General features: G+C 42.2%; 1 protein-coding gene across 6 annotated transcripts in view; it reads left to right on the forward strand.

Annotated features, from left to right (window-relative positions):
- The window catches only part of HDAC5 (histone deacetylase 5), a 152,113-nt gene that overhangs the window by 71,309 nt on the left and 65,878 nt on the right, over window positions 1-14,926 (forward strand). For all 6 annotated transcript variants that reach the window (XM_039355851.1, XM_039355852.1, XM_039355853.1 and 3 more), the window contains one exon: window positions 7,133-7,392. In XM_039355851.1, the coding sequence (XP_039211785.1) occupies window positions 7,133-7,392 (260 nt within the window). The remainder of the gene's footprint in view (window positions 1-7,132; window positions 7,393-14,926) is intronic.

The following is a 14,926-nucleotide window of genomic DNA, read 5'->3' on the forward strand; positions in this document are numbered from 1 at the left end:
ATATTTTAATTTAGGACCTACTTTAAATAAATACATGATTTAATGCTTTCCAAATATAGGCCAAAGAGCTTCACATTTTGAACTACAGCAAAGAAGAATTTGAACACTAAGCATACCTGTAAAGCAAAGCCCTTTTCACCTAGGTAGATTTCCAAATATTTGACTTCCCCTTTAATGTGCAAAAGTGGAAGGAGAGAAAAGACACAGAGGTCATCAAAATGACCGTTAGATCAAAAACATTGCAAACCAGGATGTACTATTGCCACATAACAGCTAAGATGACAAGATAACTACAATTGATTTTTGCATCAAATTACTGAAATGAGATTGAGTCATATAAGTATGTTACGCACTTTGGATGTCACAGTGTCAACATTGTTTCTAGAGCAAGCTAACAAGAGTTTTTAGTGGTGTTTTGCAAAAGTTCAGGAAAAGGACACTAAGCTCTTCTTTGAATCTGTTTTTTTCCTCTTATTTTTAAAATGGTTTATTAAGTATCTATTTTGTTAGCATGTTATAATAAACTCATATGTTTACCATTTTCTTTCTCCTAAACTAGGACTAAGTTTAATTTTTAGAGGGTCATAGATCCATGCTGGTTGGAGATCATGGAACTTACACACAGTATATTAGGAGAGCACCAGGTTGGAAAAGATTGCTCTAAATTTTTGTTACATTAGGCCTGAAGTTTCAGTCCATCCTGAGCTTTCTGTAGAAGTTTCTCCTGTGGGTAAAAGTCATTCATATAGGCAAGTTAGTGTTCTGCTTTGGGAAGGGTTTGTGGAAATGGAAAACTAAAACTGTGGTTTAGTCTTGAAAGATCTGAAATAATAATGTGTTTTCAGTAATGTTTCTCTGAAAATTCAATAAAAAGGAGATGAATAGTAGGCAAATTATTCTTTGGGACCAAGGGCATCATTTTTGTTTTCCAGTCTTTGTAAGTCTTCAGTAGCTAGGAACAACTTTAGCATTGCTCGAAGGGAAATTTTGCCACGAATATTATAAGATGGAAAAGTGGGCAGTCTCTTGACCCATTTTAACCTCTGATGTAGTGGAAATTTCAGTTCTATCATCAGCATTGATATATATTTTTTTCCTTAGAGAAAGGTTCTATGTTGCATGGTTCTGGCTGACCATTGCAATATAATAAAAGAGTCTCCCAATTTAATATTGATGACATTACTACAAATAAGGGAATCCTACTTCTCATTTTGAAGAGGCAAAGTTTTGTGTGGATTCTAGCAAAATGGCCCTTGCTTTGACATCCCTGCTACTTTTTACCATTGTCCATTCATTAGCGGTTTCCCTCCATGCCCAAGGGTTACTGCTGTTCAGATGGAGGATGCTGCTGATTCATTTTGCCCTTGTTGCATTCTCATGTCCAGAGATATCATGTAAATAGGCATTAAGAGCAGAGGTGGAGGAAGAAGAACAGTAGGTGATATGGTTCAATATTTTGAATTTGGGTCATTTTGAACTTGAAATGCTTAGTTTCAAATGAAAATAAGTCAAACCACTTCTAAAATGAATGGAACAGCGTATTTTTGCATCCAAACAAATAAGCCTCATTCAGAACAGTGTGATTTGAATTCGGAATGGTTCCTGTGGAACCTTGAAAGATATTTAACAGTGCCAGCTTCTGATTCTAGCTTTGTCCTCATTGTCCAAGAAGCTGGGCAATGTTCCTTATTTGGAATTGAGTTTGAGTTGTTGATGCAGTTGAATCCATGTGACTGAATTTATTTCCCCTTGTTGCCTGGCAACTGCTACCTTACAAAAAAAATCACACAGTTTTAGCAGTGGAACAAAAAGGTGTACAATATGTAGATATGATATGTGTTTGTTTACAAGGGTAAAATATTTATGATTTGCACTCTCTGTACTTTTTGGCTCAGCCAACCTGTGTTTGGAAGCATCAGTTATTTTGCATTACATGCCTGTAGAATCTTTTGAGACTAAGATTACAAATAGTCCTTTACTTGCAATCATTTGTTTAGCAACTGTTTGAAGTTGTAACAAGATTGAAAAAAGTCACTTACAACCTGTTCTCACTCTTACAACTATTGCAACATCCTCATGGTCATGTGATCAAAATGTGGTCAACTGGCACAATTTTTTTGATAGTTATAGTGTCCTGAAGTCACATGATTGCTATTTGTGACTTTCTCAGGTGACTTCTTACAAGCAAGGTGAATGGGATAAGCTAGGTTCACTTAACAGCCACTTGATTCGTTTAACAGTTGCACTGTTTTGTTTAACAAACATGGCAAAAAGTTATAAAATCAGGTGCAATTTATTAATAATTGCCTTGCTTAGCAGCAGAAATTCTAATCCCATTTGTGGTTGAAAGTCTGGCATTGCCTATATTTGAATCAATTAAAAACTTTAAAAAATATTGTGGAGCAAGAATATTGGAAAATATCAGTTGCCTTATGTTCTGCTTGTGAGCTTCTGGTAGACTGCCAAGTAGATTAGATGCTGGATTTTGATGGCATTTGCAAGACTTTTCTTGAGTTCTTAATCTTAATCTCACCCCAACAAGATCCTCCCTCCACAGTGGTGCCAGCTAATCAATTAATATATTACTTTTCAAACTTTGCAATACTAAAATGATACATTAATTTGCATTAATGTATCATTAATAATAATACATTATTAATGGTTCTATGGTTGGTTAGGAAATAAATATACCACTTTTAATGATTAAATGTTAATCTGTATTATCATAGGAAACTGCAGGACAGCAACTACTTACTGTAATCTGCATAAGCAAAATGAGGACCAATGCCCAAACCCAGTTTGATATTTTCACTTTGCCTGCAAAAGTCAGATCAGATTAAAAAAAAAAAAAAAAGATTGTGACATAAACTCCTTTTGCAAAGTTGGTCACTATTTTCCCAAAGTCTGGATCCACAATTTGAAAAAAATGTGGGATTAATAACTATGGTGACAGAGTTAAAATTGGATGCTATATTCAATGGATATAACTACAAGCTACTAACAGCACTCTTTGTATTGCACAATTTTGTTTATTTACTTGAGAAAAAAATTTAAAACAGCTTGGCTTTGGTTTTACTTGTTTGTCACATGTACATTAACATTTTATTGCAGCTGCCTTGGAAATTTTTAATCAAAACATATTTGTATTTAGTATGTCTCTATTTTTCAAGTGTAAATACTCTCTCTATTTTTCTCTATGCTTTTTAAAACTTTTCAGGGCTCTTGTTCTCACTTCTATTTTGCTTGACAGACAAGAGTTTCAAGAAGCATTAAAACTTGAGAACAATCAATCAAGAGTTCTTTTTTCCTTTTCATCTGTCTTTCTCACCTCTGGGTTAACTGTCCTTTCTTCCTCTCCTTGCTTTCTGTTCTGTGAACAGCTGTTATTTGGTTTCATCTATATTTACAGTAGTTCCTGACTTTCTTGCTGTCTTTTATGGGCTTTTCTCCCCTGCTCCAACCCTCTTGCTTATAATTACAACAGAATCCCAGAAAAGGATGGTTGAATGGTACGATTTGTGTCAGACTTGATTTCTCAGCTACTGATACTATATGTCCATGTCTCTCTGTGCGGGACTATTCTAGGCTGCTGCATCTCATTTGGGATGGTAACGGTGATGCAGAGTTCTATAAACATACGCATATATACACATATACATATACACATATACCCAGAAGATATGCACATGTGACTTAATAAAACAGACCGTGCTTTTTTACAACAGCAGTGAAAACAGAGGGTATGTATCTGATGAGTCACCATAGCCCTTGTTCATTCACAATGTGCCAAATCGACTGCAAGTCACTCAGATATAGAAAAGAAGAGTGTGAACTGTAGCAGTAGCAGTGTTACTTTGGGAAGTGCAAATGAAGCTGCAGAAGTAGTGCTGAGTTCTGCTCAAGTTGCCAATCTGTGAGAAATCTCCTTCTCTGTGTCTCTCCTCCTTCTCTCCCTCTCCTTCTGCACTGAGGCTTGAAAGCTGTGTCTTCTGCTTGAAAAGGCCTTCCACATGAATCCTAGAAGGGCACTTAATATTTCCTTTTATTGCTCATTAATGTTGCAAGGCTGAGAACCTTATAGGGATAACATTTCAAGGCTAAGCATACCTGTCCTCTGATATGCTGATAATTTTGAGCCAGAGTAACAATAAGTTTTAAACTAAAGCACATCACAAGCTCTTACTTTGGAAAAGCATCTGTTTTCTGCAACCAACATGCTGAGATACCACCTAGCTTGGAGACATATTGCTTCCAGATGCAGGTTGTTTCAATCTATCCCATCATTTGGGGATTAGATGATATTTCTTTTGCCCCTGTCCAGTGGATTACAGACTTTACTGGCGTATAAACTCATACCTATTTTTGAAAACTGTCCTTTGATGAACCTTGCCATGATATTTTTGTTTTATGTCCACCTGAGACTGGTCTTTTTTCTAAGGAATTCTCTGTGCTGATAGAAGTACATATTGTTTCATTGAAGTTTTGCAATTATATTTGCAGGCTTAGGAATCCAAGGTTTGGATTGCTCGGTATTGTCCTTAGCAAACCCTAGGACTTAACAAGCTAAGGACAAAGTAGTAGCCTTAGCAAGCCCTAAATCTTGGAAGGAAATGCCAAACTTTATTTTTAAATATGTTTTGTCCTACAGAGTTCCTACAGACGCACAAGTTTAATTAGCTGGGGATTTCCCTCACTTCTCTTCAAAGCAACCCTCTTAATGTATAAAGATACAGAGCTTAGTTAACCACACTTTAATTTTTTCTCCAAATCTTTTGCCTTCAATTGGTTCTCTTTATAGTCTAATCTAAAAGTGTCAGCGTGTGTGAATGTTCAGGATGGCAATCATGACTGTGTGACTGAAGCTCTGCCGCTTTATTATATGTGTCACACATGTGTAAAAAAGGGCAGCTTTGATTGCCTGGGAATAGCTGCCGTCTAAATTTCTTCTCTCCCCAAGCCCAGTCGATACATCTGGGCTAGGATACATATTATTGAGATAGTGAGGTAAGATTTTCTACTGGTGGTGAAGGAGACAGTTTTGCAAAGTGCTCCCTTAGAAAAAAATAACACAAAACTCTGCAAGTAAACATAATCAGAAGAAATGAGCAATAGCTGTCTTGCTACTTTTTGACACAAATTTTTATTTGTAGAGAATTTTTCATAAATAGGAAGTTTCAGAAATAGCAGCCCTTGCTGCCATCTCAGTTTGCAGCATATGTGGCCTAGGCCATCAAAGGATTTATTTTACAAGATTTATCTGTGATGAATACTTCTTGTGTCATTTTTCCAGACCTTTGAATCAAGGCCCAAATATGTGTAAAATGGTAACACTGAAAACCAATAATTTGTGTGTCTGCACAGTTTCTTAAACAAATCTTCAAAAGTTGGTTAGATGAATATCCCTGAAGATGATCCTTATGCCTGGTTCATAAGTATCATATTTTCATCTACATCTTCATATTGATTTAGGAAACCTCGTCTTGATTTTAGACTTGGAAAAGACTGAAGATGTGGGAGAATTTGTGGCACTCCTGTCTAGGCATCTTAAAATGTTGGTAGATAAAAAAGCCAATACATTGGCAATGGTTGGCAAAATAGTCTTAGAAATAAGTTGTGCTAATTGGAAATTGGCATCCGTTTGTGAATAGATTTCTTTGGAACCTTGAAATATTCATCCATCCGTTCATTGTGATATGTCTCATGTTAAACCCCTCAACAGATGCCAGATGCCTGAGACTGGCATGACGTTTACAACCGACTTGGATTGTAAATCTCTGCAGTAGGCATGGAAGGTTTAGCGTCTGTTCTATATCTTGAAAATATTTTTTATTTATTTTATATAAATAATTTTTTACTTTGCAGCATAATTATTAGTGTTCTCTTTTGGAGTAATGAAAATTAGTACGTTTGAATATTTAATTTGTCTGCCCATCTTCATAAAGGGAGGTCAGAAAAAATACAAACTCATTTTAAATACATTCTTCATTAATATCATGTCCCTATAATGATAACATTGAACTCCTAGACCATAGTTAATGATTTTAAAAGAAATTTCTCCTTAGTTCTAGGTTGCTTCTCTCTTTGATTAATTTCTATCCATTGCTTCTTGACCTGCCTTCAGGTGCTTTGGAGAATAGCTTGACTCCCTCTTTGTGGCAGCCCCTGAGATATTGGAACGCTGCTATCATGTCCCCCCTCATCCTTCTCTTCCCACTTTCTAAATTATAACCTAACTATTGATTCTTAGGTAGTCAAGCAACATAATCTACACAAAATAAGAGGGTTATCAGTAGGATTAAAGGGATTTTAATATTTGCAGAAATGCAAAATTTTTAAGAAGAAAAAAATACGTTTATTTTTAATCCTATGATAGGGTAGAACTTGGTCATTGAACAGGACATGATTACTCAGTAGAGGAAAAAGTTGTAAACATATTGAATCAATCCTGGAAAAAAAAGAATGGGTAGCTAGCTGAAAATCTGAAATATAATATTTGGTGCAACTCCCACTTGTTATTGTCAGCCACAAACAAACTCCCAAACCCTTTCCCAAGGATCCAGACTGTTATCAACCTTCCATGACACTGGAGCAACCAAGATAATGGCAATGTTCCCTATGCCATCCGTCTGATAAATTTGCAAGATTTGTTTTTCTCGCCATGCACATGTATACATAACCCGAACTAGACTGTTGTTTCTCTGTGTCATATAATATATGTGGGTATATAGATAATTCTGTATTTATTTATTTTTGTCATATTTATGTAGTGTGTATCGGAGATGGTGACCCTTTAAGAGCTGAATGCAATGAAATTTCATTTTAATGTATGCCGATTAGTGTACATTCAAAGTGACAATAAAGTTATTATTCTATTCTATTCTATTCTATTATATTATATTATATTGTAGACTTCATAAACGACAAATCATGTTTAGCTACTGATGTGCATAAAATTGTAATAGTATATCCATGAAGTTTGTCTTTGGCAGTTTTATCATGCAAACAGAAGTACTCTACTTGCTGCAAGGCTCTTCTTTAAGGATAGACAAACGTGCACATGTAGGCCATGATCTCAGCACTCTTTGTTGCCAATTGTTCTACTGCAATCATGAACTCTCTTTCTAATCTCCAGCTATGGACTTGAAGCCGGTTCTTCCCATGGTGATGCAGAATTCTTGCAACAGCAACAGCAGCCCAGTGGATTTGCGGATGGATTCCCGATCTAATGTGTCCACTATGGACCCAACTGTCCGGGAGCAGCAGCTGCAGCAGGAACTGCTGGCTCTGAAACAGCAACAGCAATTGCAGAAGCAGCTGCTCTTTGCCGAGTTTCAGAAGCAACATGAGCATCTAACACGGCAACATGAAGTCCAATTGCAGAAACACCTCAAGGTAATTTGGAGATGCTCACCAAGCTGTCTCCTTCTGAATCATACTTTTCGTGTCACACCCAGTATTATCTATTTGAACTCGCAGCAGTTGTCAAGAATCCTAGCCCAATGGAAATCCTTTAAATAGGATTGTACCTGAAATGGTATTCATACAATACCTTCTTTTTGTCACAGAGTGACATAGGCTAATGATACTAGTGCCAGCTGCAACAGCATGTTTCCTAGAATAAAGATCAATAGTTGAAGAAGAGTTTCAGGCTTGATGAGGCTACATATAAGCAAGATTGAATATTGATAAAACCCAGACCTAAGATGCTTGGGGGTTTGGCTAACATTTCCTCTGACATTATAGAATGTAGCAAGTAGCTTCTCAAGGTTTCAGTCTTGTGATCTGAGACTCCCATGATAGCTGTGGCCCGAATTACCATTTATCTCCTTTATTTTATACTTTTCCTCTTTCTTCCTTGATCTTATAACCATTGGCTACCACATCTAGAATGCAAAAATAGCCAGTAGATAACATTGCTGTATTATAGTTGTCTAGAATTTGGCAGCCAACTAAGCTAATCCTATCTATCCTCCTATTAAATTAATGGCTCTTCCTAGACACTGGAAAAGTACTGAATTCCACAGGTTGGCACCTGATATAGACAAAGCAGGAAAGTATTCCAGGTTGCATTAGTCTGCATTCCATGATAGTCTGTATGTTTCTGAGCCTAATTAACAATCTTAGCACTCATGGACCTGATCCTATGTCCCCCATGCCAGTGCTTCTTCCCCTGTTTTCTTCTTTGCTCTTTTCTGTTGATAAAGCCTTGCTATGAGTTCCATCTGTTATCTAGACTGTTCCAGGGATCAGGATCTTTTCTGATAGAGCATTCTTATTTTAGAGCTCCATTCTGGGAAGAACTATTTATGTTGGGAATGGGATGGGGTATGTATCAATCAACTTTTTCTAATTTTGGATTTGAAGTACGGTGTGTCATTTCTGCCTTGTTTTACTGTTTTCCTCACCATCAAAATGCAAAGCTCTTTATGAAGGAGAAACCCCCAAGCTCAATCAACCAAGCTAGAATTTAAAATTCAATGCAGATGAAAATACTGGTAAAAATAAATCTGCATTCACTTCAGTTACATTTAATTAACTACTCGGGATTGGAGTAGGAATTCCTTTCTTTTAGGCACTGTACTACTGTAAGAGACAAGACTCAAAAATTGCATAGATTCTGTACCTTTTCATTTGGAAGTCCTTAGACTGAATCCAAATGCAGAGAAAAAATCTGGGTATTGGAACAGTGATTTTTTTTTTTTTTGAACATGATCAAAGAATGTTATGTGCTCGTTTTCCAATTTTCAGAATCCAGAGATAAGAATTGCAGTGATTTAAATTCTGGCACATTCTTTCATCTCCAAGTGTGATATTATGTTTCTCCAGCACAGGAGATGGAGAATCCACTAATGGGTTAGCTCTTCTTCCTGCCCATTCAGACCAGGTCAGCCAAACTTGCCATGCCTGTCCTGGGCTAGGACACACCCAGTCTTGACCTGGTCTCCAGCCCTACAAGACATGCCAATCTTGGCTCCCAGAAAGAGGTAGGATAGAGCTTACCCTTGGTGAATTCTCCTATAAGATCCATGTTCATTCTCAGCAGCGCTGGGATCAGCGCTGCTTTGAATGACTGATAGAAGATAGACAATTTTTTTTTCTTTTAGACTCCTAAGGAGAACGGAGGCTTCCGTTCTCCCTCCATCCAGTCCCATTTGGATTCTGCAGTGCTGGGATCAGCGCTGCAGTCTGAGGTTAAATTTTTTTTCTTTCGGGTCCATAAAGAGAATGGAGACTTCCGTTCTACTTTCATTCATTTTACTTAGATTCTACAGCGCTGGGATCAGCGCTGCAGCCCGAGGCTCTTCAAACCTCCCGGGGGGGGGGTGGGATTCTCATTCGGCTGAATCCTTTTTAAAGAGAGTAAGTGCGAGAAGCGATGCCTGAACAGACACTGCAGAATCGTAGAGGCGGAGGGCTCCTTTTCCTGCCGTTTCAAGCGACTGCCATTTTTTTCGACCCGGAAGGCTCCTTTCCTGCCGTTTTCAACCCGGAATGCTCCGGTCGTCTTTTTGGCTACCGGAAAGAGTTGTGGCAGCCGAGCAAGTTCCCGGCGGGTTTTTACTGAGACCCCCTTATTGGCTCCGTATCTTCAGCCTTCTGTTTTTCCCTCACAGGCCGATCGGGTGACCGCCATCTTGGACCGCAGCCTGTCCTGCAGCTGGGGCCATTTTCAGCCTATTCTCACGTGATCTTGATTCTATTCCATCCCCTCAGTTAAAGCAACCTAGGATTGTGTTGGGTTTTTAAGAGCTGGGGTCGTTCGGCCTTTCCGGCCCATGCTTACCAGGCCGGCCTGCATTATTACCAGCGCCCTGTGCCGCCACTATTTGTGCACGTGGTGTGCCATAGCCGCTGAGCTGCATTACTGGCACTCACTGGTGCAATTCATTAACCTGGCCACCCCTTAGTGGGCTAGATCCAACCCACCAGGCGAGCGTGCTGACACCTCGTCGTTACCAGAGCTGTACGTGGAAGCAGGTTTGCCGTAGCCGTAGACACAACTGGACCCAAATAGGGGGACAAACAGTCCGCCTCCCTCACCGACTGGGTGGCCAGGGGAGCAGGGCGGAATAAACTATTGCCTTGGCAACCCCCTGCTCCACCTGCTCAGCCAAATCGCCAACTGATTCCCTGCCAGAGCTCCCTCTCACCCCAGGATGGAGGACTCTACGGTGTCTCAACTCAAGAACACTGCCTCCCCATCTACTAGCCATAAAAGGCAGAAATCCTCCAATCAGGATGCGGCAGGCAGGATCAAAGCCAAGGCCCAACCATCTCTGGAAAGAAGCCTTGAAAAGTGGCAGAGAAACAGGCTAGCACAAGGCATCAGGGTTTGGAGAAGGAATTCTCCAAGGCGCAGAAGCAGGTCAGGGCAAAGGCGGAGCAGACAGAGGACGCGGACTTTGATCTCCCTTTGGGGCCCTCGACTTCTACTCAAGGGGTCTGGTTTCCAGAGGGGAGTCCCACCGCAAACCCTCTTCTGGGGTGGATCAAGTCCAAATGACCCACCAACCATCATTGCCACCACAGGTCTCACATTCAGTTCCAGAGGCCACTTTTACCTCCACAGTGGCTGGACTCAGGGTGGCTGAGCCCAAGGGCTCACCTTCTGAGGACCGTCTCCAAACCCTGATCACCCAGGTGGTGGACCGGGCACTTGCTGCTAGGTCTTACTACGTGCCCAGACCCGAGTCCGTGGCTTCCATGCCCCCATCCTTTCAGTTGGGTGCACCCGAGTACCAGGGTCCCTCTTCACCATCCTGATCCTCTCTCAGCAGAGCCTCATCTTCGTGGGAGGACCAACCTGACATGTCATGGTGGGAGGAGGAAGACCCTCCCCCAGACCCTCCACCATTTTGAGGTCTATTCAATCCGGCCCTTTTCCTGCCTCTGCTCTGCAGGGCCAGTACAACAGCCAACATAGGCCCTGACCAGACCCCTCAGTCAGATCCACCATCCAGCTCAGATTCGAACCTGGTGTTCTTCGAGCCCATTGTAACTCCGCACCATGTTCCTTGTCCAGCACTCTTTCGGAATGCGGTCCGGAAGCAATGGGTATCACCTGGCACCTTCCCCCCCCCGGGGGGAACAGACAGGAAACTGTTCAGCGCAGCGCCAGACCTGGCGGAGGACCTTAAGGTGTCAATGTTGGATGAACCCTTTGGTCCCCTCTTGTCCTCATCCACAGTGTCGGGGGATATGGCAGAGGCATAAAGGCTGAGGACAGGAGATGGGAACTGGCCTTCCGCAGGACTCACCAGGCGGCGGCATGGGTGGTTAGAGCTGCCACTTGTGCATCCTTCTTTGCCAGGATTTCCCTACTCTGGCTCCGTCAACTACAAGCTAGGCTTCCCCCGGAGGAGGTACATACCCAACAAGACCTGAGCAAGCTCATTGCAGCATTGGAGTATGTCTCAGATGTGACACTACATGCGGCTAGGTTCTCATCCAGATCCATAGCAGCCAACATCTCAGCACGAAGGATACTATGGCTAAAACATTGGCAAGCTGACCCAAAGTCCAAATGGGGTCTAGCCACACCCCCTATCAGGGTGGTCAGCTGTTTGGAGAGGCCCTGACTCCTTATTTGACCGAAAATAAGGACAAGTGGAAGGAGTTGGTCCACCTCAGCAAACGGGCCGACAGGCACGCTAACCCATACATGCACAGGCAGTCCTTTCAGCCAGGAATGGGCTCAAGTTCCATTTAGCCTCCCCGCCCCTTCACGGCCAGACAGGATCGCCCGGCTGACAGGACCAGCCCCAGCCCCAGACAACAATTCCAGAGCAAGCGGCCATTTTGAGGGGGGGTCGCCCTTATAGAAGATCCAAATGACTCCCAAGTTACCACCCCATAGGTGGCAGACTGGCGCTCTTGCCCACCACTACAGATTCCTGGGTCCGTCAGACCATTCAATACAGTCTATCCCTGGAATTCGTGTGCAGCCCCCCAGAGCACTTCATTCCTTGCCCCTATCAAAGAATCCTGTCAAAAATGGCCTCATGCAGGAGGCCATTTGACATCTTTTGGAGATAAGAGTCATAGAACCTGTGCCGGTCGGTCAACAGGGGCAGGGATTTTACTCCATCCTCTTCGTGGACGACTGGATGAGAATGTCGTCCAGATAACACTGGACACGCAGCAGTACCAATCGAAGATGTGCAGCCAGCACTGCCAGGACTTTAGTAAACACCCTTGGAGCTGGTGAAAGGCCGAAGGGAAGGGCTCTGTATTGGTAGTGATGGCCCGCGTAACAGAACCTGAGGAACTGCCGGTGGTCTGGGAGGATGAGGATGTGGAGATATGCTTCCGTGAGGTCTATGGACGCCAGGAAGTCTCCGTTCCTTATGCTGCCCAAGATGGACTGAAGAGTCTGCATCTTGAATTTTCGGTATGCAATATGGGAATTCAGACCTTTGAGGTCTAAAATTGCCCTCCACCCTCCCAAGGTTTTGGAGACCTTGTGAATCTCTCCAATTCTGCCCCATGGAGAATTCCCCCGGATCGTGTGTCTCTCAGCCAGGGAGCTCTGCAACACCCAGAACCCCAGTGGCTACAATTAGCCACCTGGCACTTGAATGCCGGATCCTGACACGGGAATCATACTCGCCCGGCATGATTCCATGATTCAGGCCTCCCGACGGCCGGCAACAAATCGAATCTATGAATCCACATGGGGGGACTTTTGCAATTGGTGTGAGAGGCGGCATCTAGCTATCTCGGACATGACTATCCTGAGCATCCTGGAATACTTACTCGAAGGTCTTGATAAGGGATTGGTACCTAACACCATCCACAGGCAGGTCGCAGTTCTGTCCACTCTACTTACCTGTGCCAATTTGGTTCCTTTGGCCCAGCATCCCAGGATATGCTCCTTTCTCAAGGGCGCTACCAACACAAAACCTCCCATAGTACATAGGTAAACCTCTTGGGAATTGCCACGGGTCCTATGGGCCCTCACCAAACTGCCATTTGAGCCTATCAGAACCTGTGCCCTGAGGTCCTTGTCCCTCAAGGTGGCTTTCTTGGTCGCCATCACATCGGCCAGGCGCATCTCTGAGCTCGCGGCACTGTTGGTCAGGGCGGATCTTTGTACCTTCCACCAAAACCGGGTGGTCCTTCATTTGGACCCTACCTTCATCCCGAAGGTCAACACCCCTTTTCATCGAGCACAGGAGATTGTTTTGCCGGATTTTTGCCCTAATCCGTCTCATGACTTGGAATGGCAGTGGCACGCACTGGACATCCGCAGGGTGTTGCGACACTGTATCGAGAGAATAGCGTCCTTTTGCAAGTCTGAAGCCCTCTTCGCCTCCTTTCACCAGGCCTCCATGGGGCAGAAGGTGTCTGCCTCAACATAGGCAGGTGGATCCAGGACTTGCATTGCAGAGGCGTACCAGTTGCATTCCCTGCCAGCTCCACGTCATGTCACAGCACATTCTACTCGCAGCGCTGCAACCTCTGCGGCATGGGCCACACAGGCTTCTATCGAGGAGGTTTGCAGGGCTGCGACATGGTCTTCGCCTTCCCCATTTGTGAGGCACTATAAGATAGACCAGTTTGCATCTGCGGACGCCTCCTTTGGAAGGAGGGTCCTTCAGCAGGTGGTTTCTGGGGACGTGGCTCCGGCCTTTTCTGTTTCCCCCTCATTGGGACAGTGAGACTTTGGTATGTCCCATTGGTAGATTCTCCATCTCCTGTGCTGGAGAAGGAGCGTTGTCTTACCTGAACGCCTTTTCTCAGCACGGAGATGGAGAATCACTCCTTCCCTATAAGGCCGTCAGGCCAATGTTAGGGGTCTGGGAGCCAACACGTTGGACTGTCGTCAGCTGCTTTCGCCCTTGTCAAGACTGGGTGTGTCCTAGCTTAGGACAGGCATGGCAAGTTTGACTGACCTGGTCTGAATGGGCAGGAAGACAGACCTAACCCATTGGTGGATTCTCCATCTCCGTGCTGAGAAAAGGCGTTCAGGTAAGACAACGTCCCTTCTATTTTGATCACTCATGCATGCGACTCCAGATTTTGTTTCAATAGCAGTGATAAAAACTATATGGGTAATGTTATTTGATGGTGTTCATGTATTGTATTTTAGAATCTTCCTGTCCTTGAAAATATGGATTACTATCAGTATGAATCACTCATACCCACTTCATACTTTTAAAGGCACTTCGAGAAACAGACTACCATGTCCCTTATTTTAATAGCTTGCAACCTAATCAAGCTATTACTTACACTGGCCTCATTCATATTTAATTCTGAACTTCAGATTAATACAATGAGCCCAGGTAAGGTGGAAAAACTTGCATGTCTTTTTAGCTACGTTCCATTGTGATTATGAAGAGGAAATTGTTCCTAGTTTTCAATAAACTTATTTTTATATTTGAACTGGGATAAAATATTTTCACTGTACTTTATGATTCTAGCTTGTTCAAATAAACTGGTGGGCTCATATATTAGATTATAAGCTATGTTATCACTTGATATGTGTATGAATCGAATAAACGAGTTACAACTAATAACAGGCTTGTCAGAAGATGAGAGAGTAGGTTTATTCAGTAGTAACAATTCAGAGTTATATCTGAACATAATGTTGCATTTAATAATCAGGATTTTTTTATATGAACATTTTTGTTTTACAAATTGTAGTACGTATAAATGCTATCAGCCACTGTTTAAATCAGTATTTTGCAGCTTTTTATCTTAACTATTATCCCAAACCTCCTTATTCTACTTTTTTTTAACTTTAGTTAAATCCATAGTTTATAGACCTCACTTACAGTGATACACATCTTCAATTTTGAATTATACATACCAGGTTCTTTCATAGACCTGGAAGTTTTCAGCAGGATTTTCTCTATATATTTTCTGTTTTCAGAAATAATAATTGCTGGGGATAAAAATCAGAAGTAGAAAAAGGGATCTGTTT

Source organism: Crotalus tigris, unplaced genomic scaffold (assembly GCF_016545835.1).
Source record: "Crotalus tigris isolate CLP2741 ecotype Arizona unplaced genomic scaffold, ASM1654583v1 scf7180000018762.419966263:882430, whole genome shotgun sequence".
In the NCBI taxonomy this organism is placed as follows: Eukaryota; Metazoa; Chordata; class Lepidosauria; order Squamata; family Viperidae; genus Crotalus; species Crotalus tigris.